Source organism: Myotis lucifugus, unplaced genomic scaffold, assembly GCF_000147115.1.
Source record: "Myotis lucifugus unplaced genomic scaffold, Myoluc2.0 scaffold_828, whole genome shotgun sequence".
NCBI classification, from domain to species: domain Eukaryota; kingdom Metazoa; phylum Chordata; class Mammalia; order Chiroptera; family Vespertilionidae; genus Myotis; species Myotis lucifugus.
In genome coordinates this window covers 10,496-27,650 of record NW_005871876.1, presented here as the reverse complement: position 1 = coordinate 27,650, position 17,155 = coordinate 10,496, and the positions used below count along the sequence as shown (strand labels likewise).

The 17,155-nt window shown below is 49.8% G+C and overlaps 1 protein-coding gene across 2 annotated transcripts; it reads right to left on the bottom strand.

The window, feature by feature from the left end:
- Positions 1-744: 744 nt before the first annotated feature.
- Positions 745-16,783, bottom strand: LOC102427934 (ADP-ribosylation factor-like protein 8B). 2 transcript variants are annotated; one of them, XM_023747277.1, is made up of 6 exons: positions 16,748-16,783; positions 5,469-5,549; positions 3,750-3,823; positions 2,934-3,027; positions 1,241-1,308; positions 745-991 (listed from the first exon to the last, which is right to left on the bottom strand). In XM_023747277.1, the coding sequence occupies exons 1-6, from the start codon at positions 16,766-16,768 to the stop codon at positions 760-762; spliced, it is 570 nt and encodes a 189-aa protein (XP_023603045.1). In that variant the 5' UTR covers positions 16,769-16,783; the 3' UTR covers positions 745-759. The 2 variants fall into 2 exon arrangements, with proteins under 2 accessions (XP_023603045.1, XP_006106502.2); XM_006106440.3 differs by lacking the exon at positions 16,748-16,783 and adding an exon at positions 7,275-7,441.
- Between the last annotated feature and the right edge of the window lie 372 nt (positions 16,784-17,155).

The following is a 17,155-nucleotide window of genomic DNA, read 5'->3' as shown; positions in this document are numbered from 1 at the left end:
TAGTTCTCCCCCTCCCCCTTTTGCATCTGGGCTGGGTCCTCCCCCTCCCCCTTTGCCGGGAGGAAGGGAGAAGATTCTGCTGGGCACGGTGGGGTATTTTGCAACATCCATGACCTTTACCACTAAATGCATTACCCCCACCCCCTCGGCTGTGACAACCAATAGTATCGCCAAGCACTGCCACATGTGTCCCGGGGAGCAAAACCGGCCTCAGCTGAGAACCACAGGGCTAAAGGGAGCCAGGCGGCCTTGAATGCCGTTCTAAGGCACCAAGAAATGTGGGATTTACTCTCAAGGCTACAGCAAGGTATTGGAGATCTTAAGCAGGGAAACGGAGGCAGTTTATTCAGTAAGATCAACAATAGCAGCAGGAGGACGCCAGCACAGAGCTGTCCATGGGGACAGGAGAGCCACGGAGCCGCAGCAAGGCCAGGCTGTAAACGAGAAGCATGAGAACCACTGATGGGCTGCCTCCCGCACGCCCCCTACTGGGTTTCGGGCATCCAGCCTCCTGAATTGAAAGAGTAAACTTGTTCCCAGCCACCCAGGGCGTGGGACTGGGATGTGGCGGGCCTAGGAAAGCAGGACAGACTTGAAGTGGGAAAGGGTATTGGGGGTCATCCCTCCAGCAGCGGGAACAGGGCAGTTAGGCTGGCCCCTCAGTGGAAACAGGTTTAGGACCCGTTCCTGTGAAGTCTTATTTCCAGGAGCCATTTTGCTACAGGGCACAGCTGGGTGCGGGTTCTGCCAAAGTTACCACTAGTGGACCCCCGCGGGGATGGCGCCCACTCTCTTCCTGAGCCACAGCCACAGCACTGTGTAAAGAGGCCACTTACACAGAAGGGGACAGTCAACAGAAATACCATTAGATGCCCCTTCCGGGGTAACCCTTTCTTCCAGAAACACCCGCCCCTTCTTACCTATATTATCCTTTTCTTTGCAAGAAATTGAATAGCAGCAAATTTCTCTATCCTGAATAGCAGACAGGTTCCTGTAAGAAGCAGAATTAAGAGTAAGTCTGTACTTAAACAGCTGTCACACTTATCGCTCCGCTCCGTTCTACTTGTCTTTGTTTGTCACTGAGCTGAAGAATCACTACAGGGACACTCTCTGTGGCCAGTGTCTCTCCTTGGCCACAGCTAGGCCACACTGAGTGGTGCAGCAAAGCCACACAAAGGTGGGCGAACGGATGGAACAACTTACAACAATTACCACCCGCCCCCACTCACGCCTGACATACATTTTCTCAATGAGCTGTTTCTCGTCCAAGGCGTTAGGAAGGTCTCTCTTGTTTCCGAGGACCAGCACCTTTAAAAGAAAGGAGATTCTGGGTGAACGGGACAGGAAATGCCATCTGTGTGGGTGCAATGAGAATGTGACCACCGCCGTAGAGGAACGCCTTCTGTGTAACCGGCGGCCTCGCTCACTCAGCTCATCACTCAAATCGCATGAATTTTACTCCCACCACGCAGAGGCCTTTACCCGCATGTGGCTGCCAACTTCTACCTAAACGGTGCCGTCTGTACGTGTGCCTCCTGCTGCTTCTTAACAAATCTTTGCCAAAACGTGATCTCAACCACCAAGAGCGGAGGAGCAATTTCTAACCATTTTTTATCTGTAAGCTACTAATTCTGTGAACGTGTAAGTAAGCTTTTAAAATTCAGGACCCAGCCTATAGAGTATCTCGTGTGGATATGCCGAGACGATGGGTAAGTCTGGGGGGCGGGATGAACACGCTGAGGCCGCTCCGGGAGCAAACTGCTCTGGAAAGAGGGAAAGGGCAGAGACAGGCTTCCCACCCCCCCTCCCTTCTCCCTTCTGGCACGTGCTAACAAAGGGCGCTTGGTCAGCCGCCTTCCCTTCCCGGCTCTCCCCCCTCCTCACTCCCGTTTAAGTCCTCCAGGCTCTCCCCCTCCTCACCCCCGTTGAAGTCCTCCAGGCTCTCACGCTGGACCTGCCTGTCTCTCTAATGCTGCGACACGGGCATCTGTGACCAGCCGTCGGTTCTGGGGTTGCCTGGTCTTCGCCCCCTTCCTACATTTAGGAGCTCTCCCACCTTTTGAACCCGCCCCCCCCCCCCCCCCAATAAAGCTGCTGCTTCTGTACATTTCCTTCCCAGCATTCCTCTCTGCTAGAGCAGGGACCCATGGCCAAGGGCAGCCCAGACCCGACCGCAGAGCCAGAGGCAGAAAGCAGGGAGGGCGGCCCAGGCTACGGGAAGGGCAGCGGCCTCCTGCTCGGGTAACTGGGAGCCGCCCGGGGCCGAGGGAGGACGACTTGACTCAGGCGTGTACACCTGGCTTCTGCTGTGGGAGGAAAAGGGCAGCTTCAAAGGCCGACAGACACGGATTCAAAACCTGGCCGTGCGACATGCCAGCGGCCACGCAACCTGGGCGCTAACCAGCGCATTTAGGGAGGGTCACACCACGCGCAGTGGCTGTGAGCGCAACTCAGGTGCTACACCTCGAGTCTGACACCCACGGACCCGCGTGAGGCTGCAGCTGGTCCTCTGCCAACACTCCCTCGTTCACCCGAGGGCGGCACCTCCACCAACGGCCTCGGCCAGGAAGCAGGGAGGCCCCCACACCTTCCCTCCTAGTCCACGGCCACCTCCCTCTCCGCACAGCCATTTGCCAGGACAACCTCCACCGCTTCCCACCGCTGCTCCTATGGCCCCTCCTGCCACCTCAACCTGTTCTTAAACTGAAGCCAGAAGGATCTAAACCATGTGATCATTTCAGGGCTGAGGTGGCTCCAGCTGCACAGGGTTTCAATAAAGGACCAGGGAGGAGAAGAAACGGCACAGCGCCCAGGACACGGCAGGCGCTCAGGCAGCGTAAGCTCCGACTTGAACAGACGGCACGGCGCTGCCCTCGCCCGTAATGAACCTTAGCGTACAGCAGCGAAGGGATGACAGCAGGCGTCATACTCACTGGAATTCCCTGCAGCTGTGGCTTATCTAGAAGATTATGGAGTTCGTTGCGGGAGGCTTCTATCTTTTCTCGATCTGCAGCATCTATCATGTAACTTAAAACACACAGTGATCTCAATATGTCATATTCTCTGATGGTCACAATTTACATACAGATTTTTACTGTTAACATTTACACTATTGAAACTGCTCATCAAAATAAAGCCCTGAGGGGGGATGGGGAGAGATGGGAAAGGGTATAGGGCAGGGGTGGGCAAACTTTTTGACTCGAGGGCCACAATGGGTTCTTAAACTGGACCGGAGGGCCGGAACAAAAGCATGGATGGAGTGTTTGTGTGAACTAATATAAATTCAAATAAACATCATTACATAAAAGGGTACGGTCTTTTTTTTTTTTAGTTTTATTCATTTCAAATGGGCCGTAGTTTGCCCACGGCTGGTACAGGGGGATACATGGTGATGGGGAAAAAAATAAAACCCTAGATAAAAAGCTCAGCACCCCAAAATACTTTTAAATAGACCGTCTTAGGAGTTAATACATGATAGTAACAGAATTATATTCCTTAGCGCAGAGATGCATAAACAAAAACATAAGACTCTCATTCTATGATTAGGTATTTTAAAGTCTCATGTTAATGAATTACCCTAAGAAACTTCTAAGAACGACTATTACTACTGAAAATAAAAACGGAGGCTTGGGAAGTAGTATTAAAAACATCACTTTTCCTTGAAACCTAAATTGACTTGTTCCCCTTTCCCCCCCATTGACCCCTCACCCCGCCCCCGCCCCCTAAATGGGCTTTTCGAAGCGGCTTACACGATGGCATTGACGCCTCTGCAGTACCGCTCCCACATGCTCCGGAACCGCGGCTGCCCGCCTATGTCCCAGATCTGCAAGCAAGACAGACACTCTCAACACCACACTTCAGATCACGTGTGCGCGGGAGGAGAAAGACCGGGCAGACACGCTCATTTTCACAACGAGCCACAGCCTCTGAAAAACCTGAGCTCAAGCAAGCTCTTAATTCAAGTTCCTGGGGCCCCTTGTAAACTTGAAGTTCACATTTAAAATGTCACACTAAACCTAACAAGTTCTGCTGAGCAAAGATTTAGTTTTCTATGCAATGATTGTTTTGCCTGTTTACCAATAAAGTTCCAATACTGAAAATAGAGTAGTCCTCCCATATCTGCAGGGAATATGTTCTGAGACCCCCAGTGGATGCCTGAAACCACGGATAGTATCGAACTCTTTGTTTTTCCCATATGTACATGCCTGTGCTGACTGTAATTTGTAATTCAGGCACAGTCAGATGAACAACAATAACTGATAATAAAACAGAACAACTGTAACAATTATAAGTGACTGAAGGGGAGGTAGCGCATATAGTGTGGATATGCCAGACAAAGGAACAATTTGTGACCCGCGTGGGACAGAGTGGGTGGCACAAATTGAAGCTTATGAATTGTTTATTTCTGGAATTTCCCATTAATATTATCAGTGATTGACAGTGGGTAGCTGAAGCAGCAGATAAGATATATGCATATACTGTATATACCTTTGACACAACACTTTTAGAATCTCCAGAATCACGTATCATCCAGATTTGAATGCCAAGACAGAAACGGTTCATGCAGAATCTATGAATGTTTAACTGTCTGACTGGGTATATACATGAATGCCTAATTGTTTTTAATAATTCTGTAAATAACATAGGCAACATTCCTACCTAGGTGTTTTTCTTACATACGTTAATTTTACCATATGAAAGCCCACCCCCAATAATGCCATTATTAGGCCTACTATTCCAGATGATGGGCGACATAGGGGCGCTCGTTATGGTATTTATCCTCAAAAGCCTTCCAGCTTAGCTGCAGGCCCTGGTAACACCATGAAGAGCATCTGCACGAGCAGCGAGGAGCTGCCTCAGATGAGCTACACAAGGAGCGGAGTGACCAGCTTCCGTGAGCCCACGAACTGGGGAAATGGCCACAAGGGCCAGGCCATAGGAGCCAACTCCCATGAGCCACTGAACCAACCAAACCAAACGCCAAACTAAAACATGGCCCCTCATAAACAGCCCACAGTTCAGGATTCAAGCTTATTCTAATAACAAAATTATGTTAAATTAGTAAACTTTTCCATTTTTATAGTTTCAATTTTAAGTCTTAGAAGTAAAGAAAGGGAAAACCGGTTACCATATCTGCTGCCCCAAATATACTAAATTACCAATATTATAAGAGAGGATCATTTTCTACATACAACTGTTCAGGAAAGAACTGATACCATGTTCCACATCCTCTGAAGAGGAGTGTTTATTCCCAGCACCACCCACACCCCAATAGCGGCTCTGCCAGCGCTGCCGGTGCTCTGCGGGCACTCACCCTGCAGCTCTTAGAACGAGAAAGGACATTCTTCACCCCGGGCACAGGCCGCTCGTCAGTTCAGAACTGCAAACACTCACGTAAAAAGTCAACCAACAGGAACTCCCTGGCTGCACCTGCTGCTGACCTGAATGGAGGGGCAGGGGGCACGTACCTTTATGGTGACGTTGCCTTTGGTCACCTTCCTCATGTTGAAGCCCACGGTGGGGATCATGTCCTCGCTGAACTGCCCTGACTGAGGAAGAGAAGACCTGCGTTAGAACAGCCACTCCCGCCTCGGCCGGCACTGCTCTGCGCCATCCCAGCGAGGAGCTCGCTTCAGTGCGGGAACCACCGGCCTCACGGCCCTGAGTCTTTCTTTCTTTCTTTATAAATATATTTTTATTGACTTCAGAGAGGAAGAGAGAGGGAGAGAGAGTAGAAACATCAATGATGAGAGAGAATCATGGATCGGCTGCCTCCTGCATGCCCCCTTACTGGGGATCGAGCCTGCAACCTGGGAATGTGCCCTGACCAGAATCGAACCCAGGACTCTTGAGTCCGCAGGCTGATGCTCTATTCACTGAGCCAAATCAGCTAGGGCCCTAATTCTTTCTTTATAAATATACTAGTGGCCCGGTGCATGAAATTCGTGCACATTAAAAGGGAATTAGAGGAAATATTTTAATATTGCTATTTGCCCTTTCTCTATAATAGAAGTGTCAGAGATGAAAGAAAATTAGTAAAATGTATATAAAAATCTCCCTCCTGTCAGAGTCTGGGGTGGGCCGTGGGACCCAGAGTCAAGTCCCCACCAACCCCTGCGCACCTCAAAATCGCGTGAGACCCAGACCTGGCCGGCCCCACCCCCGTCAAGCCCTGCAGGGTGGGAGGGTGCAGCCTCAGATCCCCCAGCTCCAACACAGGGGGCGTGGCCTCAGGTCCCCTGGCCCTGGCGTGAGGACCATGTGCATATTAGCTCTTTTTATATAGGATTTTCATTTATTTCAGAGAGGAAGGGAGAGGATAGAGAGTAGAAACATCAATAAGAGAGAATCATGGATCGGCTACCTCCTGCATGCCCCCACTGGGATCAAGCCCACAATCTGGGCATGTGTCCTGATTGGGAATTTAACCATGACCTCCTGGTTCACGGGTCGATGCACAACCACTGAGCCACACTGGCTGGCCTACCAGTACTCATTTTCCTAGTTGTTAGCATGATGATGCCTTATAGTCTCTAATATGTGGAATTTCTGGTAATAATATTGCTCTTATATACTGGGGATCAAGGGTAGGGCAAAAGTAGGTTTAGAGTTGTTTGTATGGAAAATATAATCCTATATAATAAAGAGGTAATATGCAAATTGACCATCACACCCTCACAAAGATGGCTGCCTACAACCAGGCTGGCAGGGGGCGCTAGTGAGGGACAACCAAATGACTGAACAAGCGGGCTGCATGGGGATTCATTATACTGTACCACTTAGACAGCAGCCCTGGCTGTTGAGTGTTGTCCCAGGCACCTAAAGGTCACTGGTTTGATTCCAGGTCAGGGCACATGTCTGGTTTCAGGTTCGATCCCCAGTAGGGGACATGCAGGAGGCAGGTGATCGATGTTTCTCACATCAATATTTCTCTCTCTCCCTCTAAACTCAATAAAAAATACTAAAAGAAAACATTAAGAGCCGTAAATATTAATAATACTGAAAACAGAAAACCCATAGAAGAAAATCATAGAACCAAAAGCTGATTCTCTAAACCACCGTGCGTGGCCCCCAAAGAGGAGCACACAAGCTGACTGCACTCTGCACAGAAAGCAGGTGCCAAGATGCCACAGCCACCGGCACCTCCAAGCGAGAAGGACCAGGGAGCCGGGGAGCCGGCTCGCTCTGCACCTCACGCCCTAACCCCGGGAGACAGGACGCCCGCGGGAAGTGAGCGGACTCCCTCGGATGCCTCGCTGTCACCCCTTAACCACCTCTGCTTCCCGATCAGCTCCACTTCTCTGTGGGAAGTCAGACAGAGCGGCTTTCTGGGCTGGGAAGAGCCTAATGGTGATGAACATCTCACACGATCCCCGTGTCTGCCTCATCCTACTTCCCGGGAAACAGCGTCACTGCTCCAGACGCTGCACGCCCACTGGTGGCCACTCAGGCCTGCAATGAAAATGCCAGAGACACCACTGAGATGCTACGCAGAACCTGCCTCGTCGTTTAGACTTGAACCCACGACTCCTACTGCTGCTCAAACCCTCAAGTGTCAGGAGTGAAAGATCCTCCACATGTAACCCAGGATCCGGAGCGTCATGCCAGGTGACAGCACGCACGGCTGGTCCCTGCTCTCCTCTCTACCTGGAGGATGAAGGAAGCTACCAGCACCCCCCCCTCTCCACGTGAACCAGACAGGCAGTCCTCCTGCCTCACCTAGAGACTAGGCTAGGAATCCCCACAGCAGTAGTGGAAGCAGGAGAATGTCTGTGAACACAGCTGGGGTCGGCCCTGGAGGAAGCGAGCTGCTCCTCATCAGGATCCACTGAACCTGGGGTCACTTATTAGACTGTGGTGCCTGCTTGGAGCACTTTTCTGCCTCATGGATTTGCAACCTCATCCACGGTGAAGTGAATGGTGTTATGCTGCGATCGTCACTGTTACTATTAACCAGAGGCCAGGATTTGCAGCCTCATCCCCACCGCTAACAACATCATGTGGATTGCTCTGTGCTCCCCCACACTGTGCTTACTAACACTGTTTACTTTTTAAAATATTAAAGTTACTAATTCCCTAACATCAATTAAGACTGGACTTTATGCCATCTTTAGCTCTGTTCACACAGCTGTAACACCTCTGCTTCCACGCCCGCCAGCTCCTCTGGCAGCAGGGGCGGGGACAGAAAATGCCACCGTGGACCACGTTCTCTGTCATGGCCGAGTCCACCTCCGGCTTCTCTGGGTGTCTCTGAAGAAACACTCAACATCCATTAGTCCATCAGTGTGATCAGCACTGCTTCACACTGAAACTCAGCTCTTCAATGATGGGCAGTCCTGAAATACTGAGTCACTGTACACTGCTCAGGTTCCAAACTGCAGAGCCTTCTCGATGCTAACATCATTATTTATTCAGTAGCTGCCTATACCCCCACTTGTTACCACCTGGCGGGGAGCTTGGCAGGCACTTGGAGCCCAGGAAGAGCAGGAGCAACAAGGATGTTTTCCAGTTAAATTCGACCACTGCAGCAAGACGACGTCACTGTTATTAGCTAGGATACGTGTCGCTGATGTAGACTATCCTATCCTATATAATAAAACCCTAGTATGCAAATTGACCAAACGGCAGAATGACCAGTCGCTATGTTGTGCACTGACCACCAGGGGGTAGACTCTCAACGCAGGAGCTGCCCCCTGGTGGTGAGTACGCTCCCACAGGGGGAGTGCCGCTCAGCCACAAGCTGGGCTCATGGCTGGCGCAGCGGCGGTGGCGGGAACCTCTCCTGCCTCTGCGGAAGCGGTAAGGAGCAGCGGCAAGGAGAAGCAAGCCAAGTGGAAAGGAGCAGTGAGCAGGTGGACGGTAACAAGTGAGGGGTCCCTGACTGCGAGAGGGAGCAGTCCAGGCTGAGGAATCCCCCCCCCCCAGTGCACGGATTTCATGCACTGAGCCTCTAGTTAATAATAATAGTGATGATAGCAGCACAACACCGTTCACTTTACTGACCTCATTTTATAGAAAAGGAAGCTTGAGGTCAAGGTCCCAAGGTCACACACAGCTAAATAATGGCCTAACTGGGATTTGAACCCAGGTGTCAACTTCAAAGCCCCAATGCCACTTTCTACGCAGTGGAATGCTCCAGGCGCTTAGGGTGTTGGTGATAGGAAGCAAGGGTCACTATTTGTGCAGAAGCTTGAAGTGAACGTTAGCTTGTTCAACAGCAACAACAAAATCATCTCGATGGTCAACTGAGAGGTCGCAAATAAATGCGAGGCTCGTAGTCTACAGCGGCGGTCGCCAACCTTTCGGGCCTCACGGGCCACCGGTGGTCCTTGGATGACTGGTTGGCGACCGCTGGTCTACAGCATATGCAGTAAAATGCCAACTCAGAGCAACCAGTCTCTTCTAGCCAAGCCCAAACTAGCAACTACGAGCAAATTTACCTCCATTAAGACACACCAAACAAACAGCAACCTTTGCAGCAGGCTGCCCCAGACATCCCAGCACACCTGTAGTGGATTATGGCCAAGGGCTGTCTGTGATTTTAGTTCCTTTCTCCCTGTGGCAGAAGCCCTTATCCAGAATCAGAGCCTGGTCCCGAATGCCGAGTCCCTGTCCTGGGACTCAGGAACCTGCCATTCCCTGGGAGCGGAACCCCCACTCGCTGCTCACTTGAGTGCAGGGGCCGGGGGAGGGGCATCTCACCCCCATCTAACTGGAGCACATGCTCCCAGCCCTAATCCCCAAATGTCACATCACCCACAGCGGTAACTTGGATTGAAACCCAAGTCCTAGGACCTTTGAAATGCAAAACACCTGGCAAAAACTCTGGTCTAGACCAGTGGTCAGCAAACTGTGGCTTGTGAGCCACATGCGGCTCTTTGGCCCCTTGAGTGTGACTCTTCCACAAAATACTGACTTCTGTGCATGGGCCATGAAGTTTCTGAAGTATGGTAGCAACCATCTCAGGTAGAAATTATAGTTTAACTTTAACCCTGCTGTTTGGCTTATGTACCTATTTGCTTTGTTTAACAATGGACAGGTTATTTTGATTTTCTGAATTATATAAATCATCCCATTGGATTAAATGCCTTATTGATTGTAATGTGAATATCCATGGGTTGTGGTCATACTGGTCTTAGAAAGCACATTTTCCTTTACCTGGGAAGGACAGCACAGTTATCCCAGGTCAGAGGGCTCTAGACCCCAAACTGTAATTTAGATAACATGCTGTTTCTGCTTCTGTAAACTGCTTTTTGCAAACCAGGTTCCTCATTCCAGACCCGAGGGCCCTAGATAATGTGTTTGACCCCAGACCCAAAACTATAATTAACATGCTTAATTCTGCTTCTGTAAACTGCGTTTTTGCGAACCAGGTTCCTCATTCCAAACCCTGGGATGTAATCAATACCTCTGTGATTTTTTGCCTATATAACCTTGGAGCTGCGACCATCTTGTTACTATGAGATTTGGGGAATGGCCCCTCATAGTCCCAGATTGCAATAAATGTGACTCTTTAATTCGACTTCTTGAGGCGTCCTTCTGTGATTCGCGGGGTACATTACATTTCAATCGCACTGTACATGCGCGCCCGCACGTGGTATTTTGTGGAAGAGTCACACTCAAGGGGCCAAAGAGCCGCATGTGGCTCGTGAGCCGCAGTTTGCCAATCACGGGTCTAGACCAACTTTTGGGAGGAAATCCTTATTGAAAGGAAAAAACAAAACAAACCTTAGCCACCTTAGCAACCTTAGCAAACAAATGAGCTAATTTCAACTGTTAAGTCATTGACTGCTAGGGTCACCTGCTTTAGGCATTTTATTGCATAAAATCTGTAAAATGAATTTGGGACTGTTGATGTAATGTCTTGTGCTTTGTTGAAGGTACGTTTTTTAAAACAGAATGTTTAAAATCTATAATAATAAAAGCATAATATGCTAATTAGACAGGACATCATTCCGGACGAAGCCAGGGCCAGAGGGAAGCCAGTGCCGGCAGCCGGGGGAAGGAAGGCGTACTCTTGCATGAATTTCGTGCATCGGGCCTCTAGTATGTTCATAAAAATCAATCTAAGGAATGCTGGTTGTTTGCCTTTTTTTGTTATTGAAAATTGAGGTTTCTAAGAGTTAATAATTCTAATTAAATTGGAAAGGAATTGTATGGTTTTGGTAAAAGAATGTATAAGGTGTGGAAATATATTTTGAAGGGAAAAAAGTGAATTGTTGTAAAACTGGTTGTTTCTGCCCTAGCTGGGTTGGCTCAGTGGGTAGAGCATTGGCTTGTGGACTCAAGGGTCTCAGGTTCGATTCCAGTCAAGGGCACATGCTCAGGTTGCGGGCTCGATCCCTAGTGTGGGGTGTGCACGAGGCAGCCAATCAATGATTCTCTCTCATCATGGATGTTTCTATCTCTCCCTCTCCCTTCCTCTCTGAAATCAATAAATATAATTTAAAAAAAAAATAAAACTGGTTGTTTCTGAATGGGTAAAAAGGTGTGTGAAAGTTGTAGGAAGGTTAGTGAAAGCTATAGGTTGGTAAAGAGAAATCTTGAAAGAAGTTATATAAATGTGCAGGCTAGTAAGCCAGGACAAGCAGAATAGGGAAACTGAGAGTTCAACAGCAGCCTGCAGCCTAAATCCCATCTTCCCAAACCAAGGACACTTCACAGTAAATGATCTATTATTCCTCAGGAGCAAGGGTAAGTAGCTTAACCCACCAGGCGCCTAGCAATGGACAATCAATCGTAGGTGGGACTCGCCCCCGGGTGACCTCTCCCCCTAGCATATGGCTGGTCATGCGGTTTGGACCCCCTGACCTCTCCTCCCTAGAGATAACGTTTAGGCCTCAGTTGTATTCCAGCTCCAGGCCCAGAAAAGCAGCAAAACCAGCCACTGCTGACGTCAGGGCCTGCGGCACTGAATGATGTCCTCCCGGCCTCAGTGGAGACCACAACCCTGAACGCACACACCTGGAGGGCTGTGAAGATTCTATAAGAGCTTTCCCTGGGCCCTCCCCTAACACCTCCGCCCTCAACACCCTTAGGAAGGTCCTAGCTCAGTGGTTCTCAACCTCTGGCCCTTTAAATACAGTTCCTCATGTTGTGAACCAACCATAAAATTATTTTTGTTGCTACTTCATAACTGTAATGTTGCTACTGTTATGAATCGTCATGTAAATATCTGAGATGCAGGATGGTCTTAGGCGACCCCTGTGAAAGGGGTCGCGACCCACAGGTTGAGAACCGCTGCCCTAGCTGGTATGGCTCAGTGGACAGAGCATTCGCCTGAGGCCTGAAGAGTCCAGAATTGGCTCCCAGGTCAAGGGCATGCATCTCAATTGCAGGCTGATTGTTAGGCCCTGGTTGGGGTGCGTGCAGGAGGCAACCAATCGATGTGTTTCTCTCACATCAATGTTTCTCTCTCTGTCTCTCCCCCTCCCTCCCACTCTCTCTAAAATTCAATGGAAAAATATCCTTGGGTGAAGATTTAAAAAAATACAAACAAACAAACAAAAAGGCAACCCTGAGGATGGAGGACCCAGTGTTCTCTCCCTCCCTCTCCATTTCTCTCCCTCCCCATCCCTGCCCCAGGCATGGTACCATCAGCTTCCTCACTCCCAGCACCAAGGGCCCTTCCTAAGCCCATTTCTTCTGGGAATTACTTTTTATACCTGTGACTTACCCAATAAATGTCCTCTAACAAAATACAGTAGCTGTCAGAAGCGACCTTTGTGGTCACTACCTTAAGAGCGCCACATGCAGGAGGTACTGCCGCTTCCTGCCTGAGCACTCACACCCACAGCGGACCGCGCCGAGTGGGTCTGTGAGCAGACACCCAACCGCCCACCCGGAATATGAAGACTGAGCACCACACGTTGTCTTTTCAACCGCACGGTGCAATGATCAGCAATGTAGCCTGAAAGGAAAAGGATACTCTGAACCCAGCACTCTCACATGTTCACCCCGCACCTCAGAAAGCCCCAGAGCAGCTGTCCTGATGCCAGGCACTGTCGCGGGCTCACACTTCCCTCTTAGCAGAGAGACACGACACGAAGCCAGAAACAGGCCTCTTCAATCAGAGCAAAAGCTCCAGGGCTGCGAGTGAGTGAGCCCGGAACCCGGCCTCGGTCCAGCCGCCTGGAGGCCTGGAGGCCTGGTTAGGACCTGGTTAGGGCCTGGACGACTGGTTAGGACCTGGTTAGGGCCTGGAGGCCTGGTTAGGACCTGGTTAGGACCTGGAGGCCTGGTTAGGACCTGGTTAGGACCTGGAGGCCTGGTTAGGACCTGGTTAGGACCTGGAGGCCTGGTTAGGGTCTGGAGGCCTGGTTAGGACCTGGAGGCCTGGTTAGGGCCTGGTTAGGGCCTTGAGGCCTGGTTAGGACCTGGTTAGGACCTGGAGGCCTGGTTAGGGCCTGGAGGCCTGGTTAGGACCTGGAGGCCTGGTTAGGACCTGGAGGCCTGGTTAGGGCCTGGAGGCCTGGTTAGGACCTGGAGGCCTGGTTAGGGCCTGGAGGCCTGGTTAGGACCTGGTTAGGACCTGGAGGCCTGGTTAGGACCTGGAGGCCTGGTTAGGACCTGGAGGACTGGTCAGGACCACGGAGGGCAGCCTGCACTCTGGGCACAATGAGCACCCGCACCACAGGGAAACCAAGTCAGCTCGGGCAGGCGAGGAGCAGAGAGCAGCCACTGAGTCCTGCACACAAAACGCCGCGGAGCAATCAGCAGCAGGGAGGCCGGCTGAGCCCAGCAAGCTGGGACGAGAACACCCCACAACCCGTTCTTTCCGAGAAACCAGGCTGGTTCTCAACGACTTGTCTCACTATATCTACTGCGGCTCCTGCTCCGCCTGAGGGTAAAGACATGCATTGATGGCATTTTAATGCACAGTTTGGGTCACTCTGTATTCAAATTCAGCATCAATGCCCTCCCCAGCAGCATCTGTCAGCATTAACTGCAGAGTACATGCTGCCCCACAACCCCTTTCTCTTCTAAACCCATCCCCCAGCTCCACCCCATATCCGCTACTTGTTGATTGAAAAATCATATTCCCCGCCACTCACTCCAATTCTTAAAAAGGTCTTAGACTACAAATTCCTTTTGCCCTGCACCTGATTCAACTGCTAACCTGTACCCATTCTACTTCCATAACAACACTCGTCTTCCCGTCAGTCCTTACCCTCCCTCTGTCTCTCAGCCAGACAGACCTTTGCAATAACCTTGTAATCGATTCCCTTCCCCACAGGCTCTGCACTGCAACTAAATCCACCCTTTGGAAGCACAGGTCTCCCTTCAGCCCCTGCATGAAGACCTGCAGTGGCTCCCCATGCCTGCAGACCCCGGCTAGCCGTGGCCTTGTGGGGACGGATTCCATCGACTTCTCCAGCCTTTCGTTTTCTCCTTCATGCAACACAATTTCTTGCCCTCAACTGTGTCTTTTTATTTTTTTAAAGGTAGCCCCTGGCCTCTTTCGCCCTTTTTGTTTATTTTTGGGGGGGGAGGGGTAAGAGAGATAGAAACATCATCAATCAGATGCCTCTTGCATGCCACCTACTGGGGATGGAGCCCGAAACCCGGGCATTGAGCCCACAACCAGGGCATGTGCCCTGACTTGGAATCAAACCTGTGACCTGTCAGTACATGGGATGACACTCAAACAACTGAGTCACACCTGCTAGGGCATGAATCAATTTTTATAATTATAAACGATACTCAAGTCATACAATTTAAAAAATTCATATACTATAGCTTCAAAAATGGTCTACTTGGCAGACTTTCTTAGACTCTGATTTCATAAAGAATATTTTTTTAACTCCCTACACCATGCCAAAAAAGCAGATCACATGGAAATATGTCAGAATTCTGGAAGATAAACTCCTAACGCAATCCACCAGTAAGTTTAAAACTAGACTGTGACAGCTAAAGGAAATGAGTTTTATTTATATGGCTTGATTGCAAAGTTTACTTCTTTTTTTTTTAAAATATATTTTATTGATTTTTTACAGAGATGAAGGGAGAGAGATAGAGAGTTAGAAACATCGATGAGAGAGAAACATTGATCAGCTGCCTCCTGCACATCTCCCACTGGGGATGTGCCCGCAACCCAGGTACATGCCCTTGACCGGAATCGAACCTGGGACCCTTCAGTCCGCAGGCCGACGCTCTATCCACTGAGCCAAACCGGTTTCGGCGCAAAGTTTACTTCTTAAAACATTAAATGCAGAGTCAGAGGAATCCTATCTAATAAAAGAGTAATATGCAAATTGACCATCACTCCAACACAAAAGATGGCCGCCCCCATGTGGACACAAGATGGTCAGCAGGGGAGGGCAGTTGGGGCGATCAGGCCTGCAGGAGAAGGCAGTTGGGGGTGACCAGGCCTGCTGGGTAGGGCAGTTGGGGGTGACCAGGCCTGCAGGGGAGGGCAGTTGGGGGGGATCAGGCCTGCAGGGGAGGGCAGTTAGGGGCAATCAGGCCAGCAGGGAAGGGCAGTTAGGGGTGACTGGACCAGCAGGGGAGGGCAGTTGGGGGCGATCGGGCCGGCAGGGGAGCAGTTAGGCATCAATCAGGCTGGCAGGAGAGTGGTTAGGGGCAATCAGGCAGGCAGGCAGGCAAGCGGTTGGGAGCCAGCAGTCCTGGATTGTGAGAGGGATGTTCAACTGCCCGTTTAGGCCTGATCCCTCGAGGGGTCCCAGATTGGAGAGGGTGCAAGCTGGGCCGAGGAACACCCCCCCCCCCCGTGCACAAATTACGTGCACCGGGCCTCTAGTTTATATATATAAAAGCCTAAGCGACCAGTTGATCAACCTGTTACTATGACGTGTACTGACCACCAGGGGGCAGATGCTCAACGCAGGAGCTGCCCCCTGGTGGTCAGTGCGCTCCCACAGGGAAAGCACTGCTCAGCGAGCTTACCAAGAAGCAGCAATGGCTCCTCCCTGGCCGCCTGCCGCTTTGCGCACTACTACATCCCTCGGGGGGTGTCGGACTGCCGATCCCTGCAACTCCCGAGGGGTCCCGGATTGCAAGAGGGCACAGGCCAGGCTGAGGGACCCCACCGGTGCACGTGCACCGGGCCTCTAGTTAACTAATAAGATACTTTTAAAATACTGCTGCTGTATTTCACTTTATCAACAAACTAAATATGTTTTGCCCTAAAAATATCAAAGGACAAAGTTCTTAATTGAAGTCCAACTTTATATATGAAATCTGTTCAGAAGACCTTCTTAGCAGGAATGCGTTTTCTGCAGGAATGCCATCTGATATGAAATAGACTCACATCCTTTGACCCCAGCCATGCCAACTCTGGAACCCATCCTCAGGAAATGCAGATCGAATTGATGTACAACCGCAAAACCCCGGATACCAATGTCCAATAATGAGGAAATGATTAAATATATTGTGAGATATCCACAAGAGGTGCCGTACAAATTATGAAGGCATTCAAAACAGCTTTACTCTCTTCTAAAATTTATAGGGACCCACAAAAGACCCAACTTGTCAAAGAAGTTCTGAGAAAAAAGAACAAAGCAGGAGACATCACATTTCCTGATTTCAAGCTATATTATAAAGCTATAGTTATCAAAACAGTAATTCTGGCATAAAAACAGGCAAATAGACCAATGGAACAGACTCGAGAGCCCAGAAATAAACCCAAGCATGTGCGGTCAACTAATACTTGACAAGGGAGCCAAGAACACGGTCTCTTCAATAAGTGATGCTGTGGTAAGTGTATATTCATCATATGTGTATTCACATGTAAAAGAGTGAAGCCCATGTTTCACACCGCTCACAAAAATGAACTTAAAATGGATGAAAGATTTAAATGTAAGCTTGAAATCACAAAACTCTGTAAGAAAACAGAAATAAAGCTCCTTGACATGAGTCTTGGTGACAGTTTTTTGGATATGATACCTAAAGCACCAGCAACAGAATAAAAAATTACCCAGGGGGACTACATCAAGCTAAAAACCTCTGCACAGCACAGGAAACCATCCACAGAGTGAAGAGACAACTTACGGAATGGTGAAAAGTATTTGCAAACCACATATCTCATGAGGGACTAATACCCCAAATATTAAAAGAACTCATACAACTCAACAGCAAAACAAAACAAAACAACCCAACAGCTAATAAGGCAATTAAAAACAGGCATGCCCGGTTG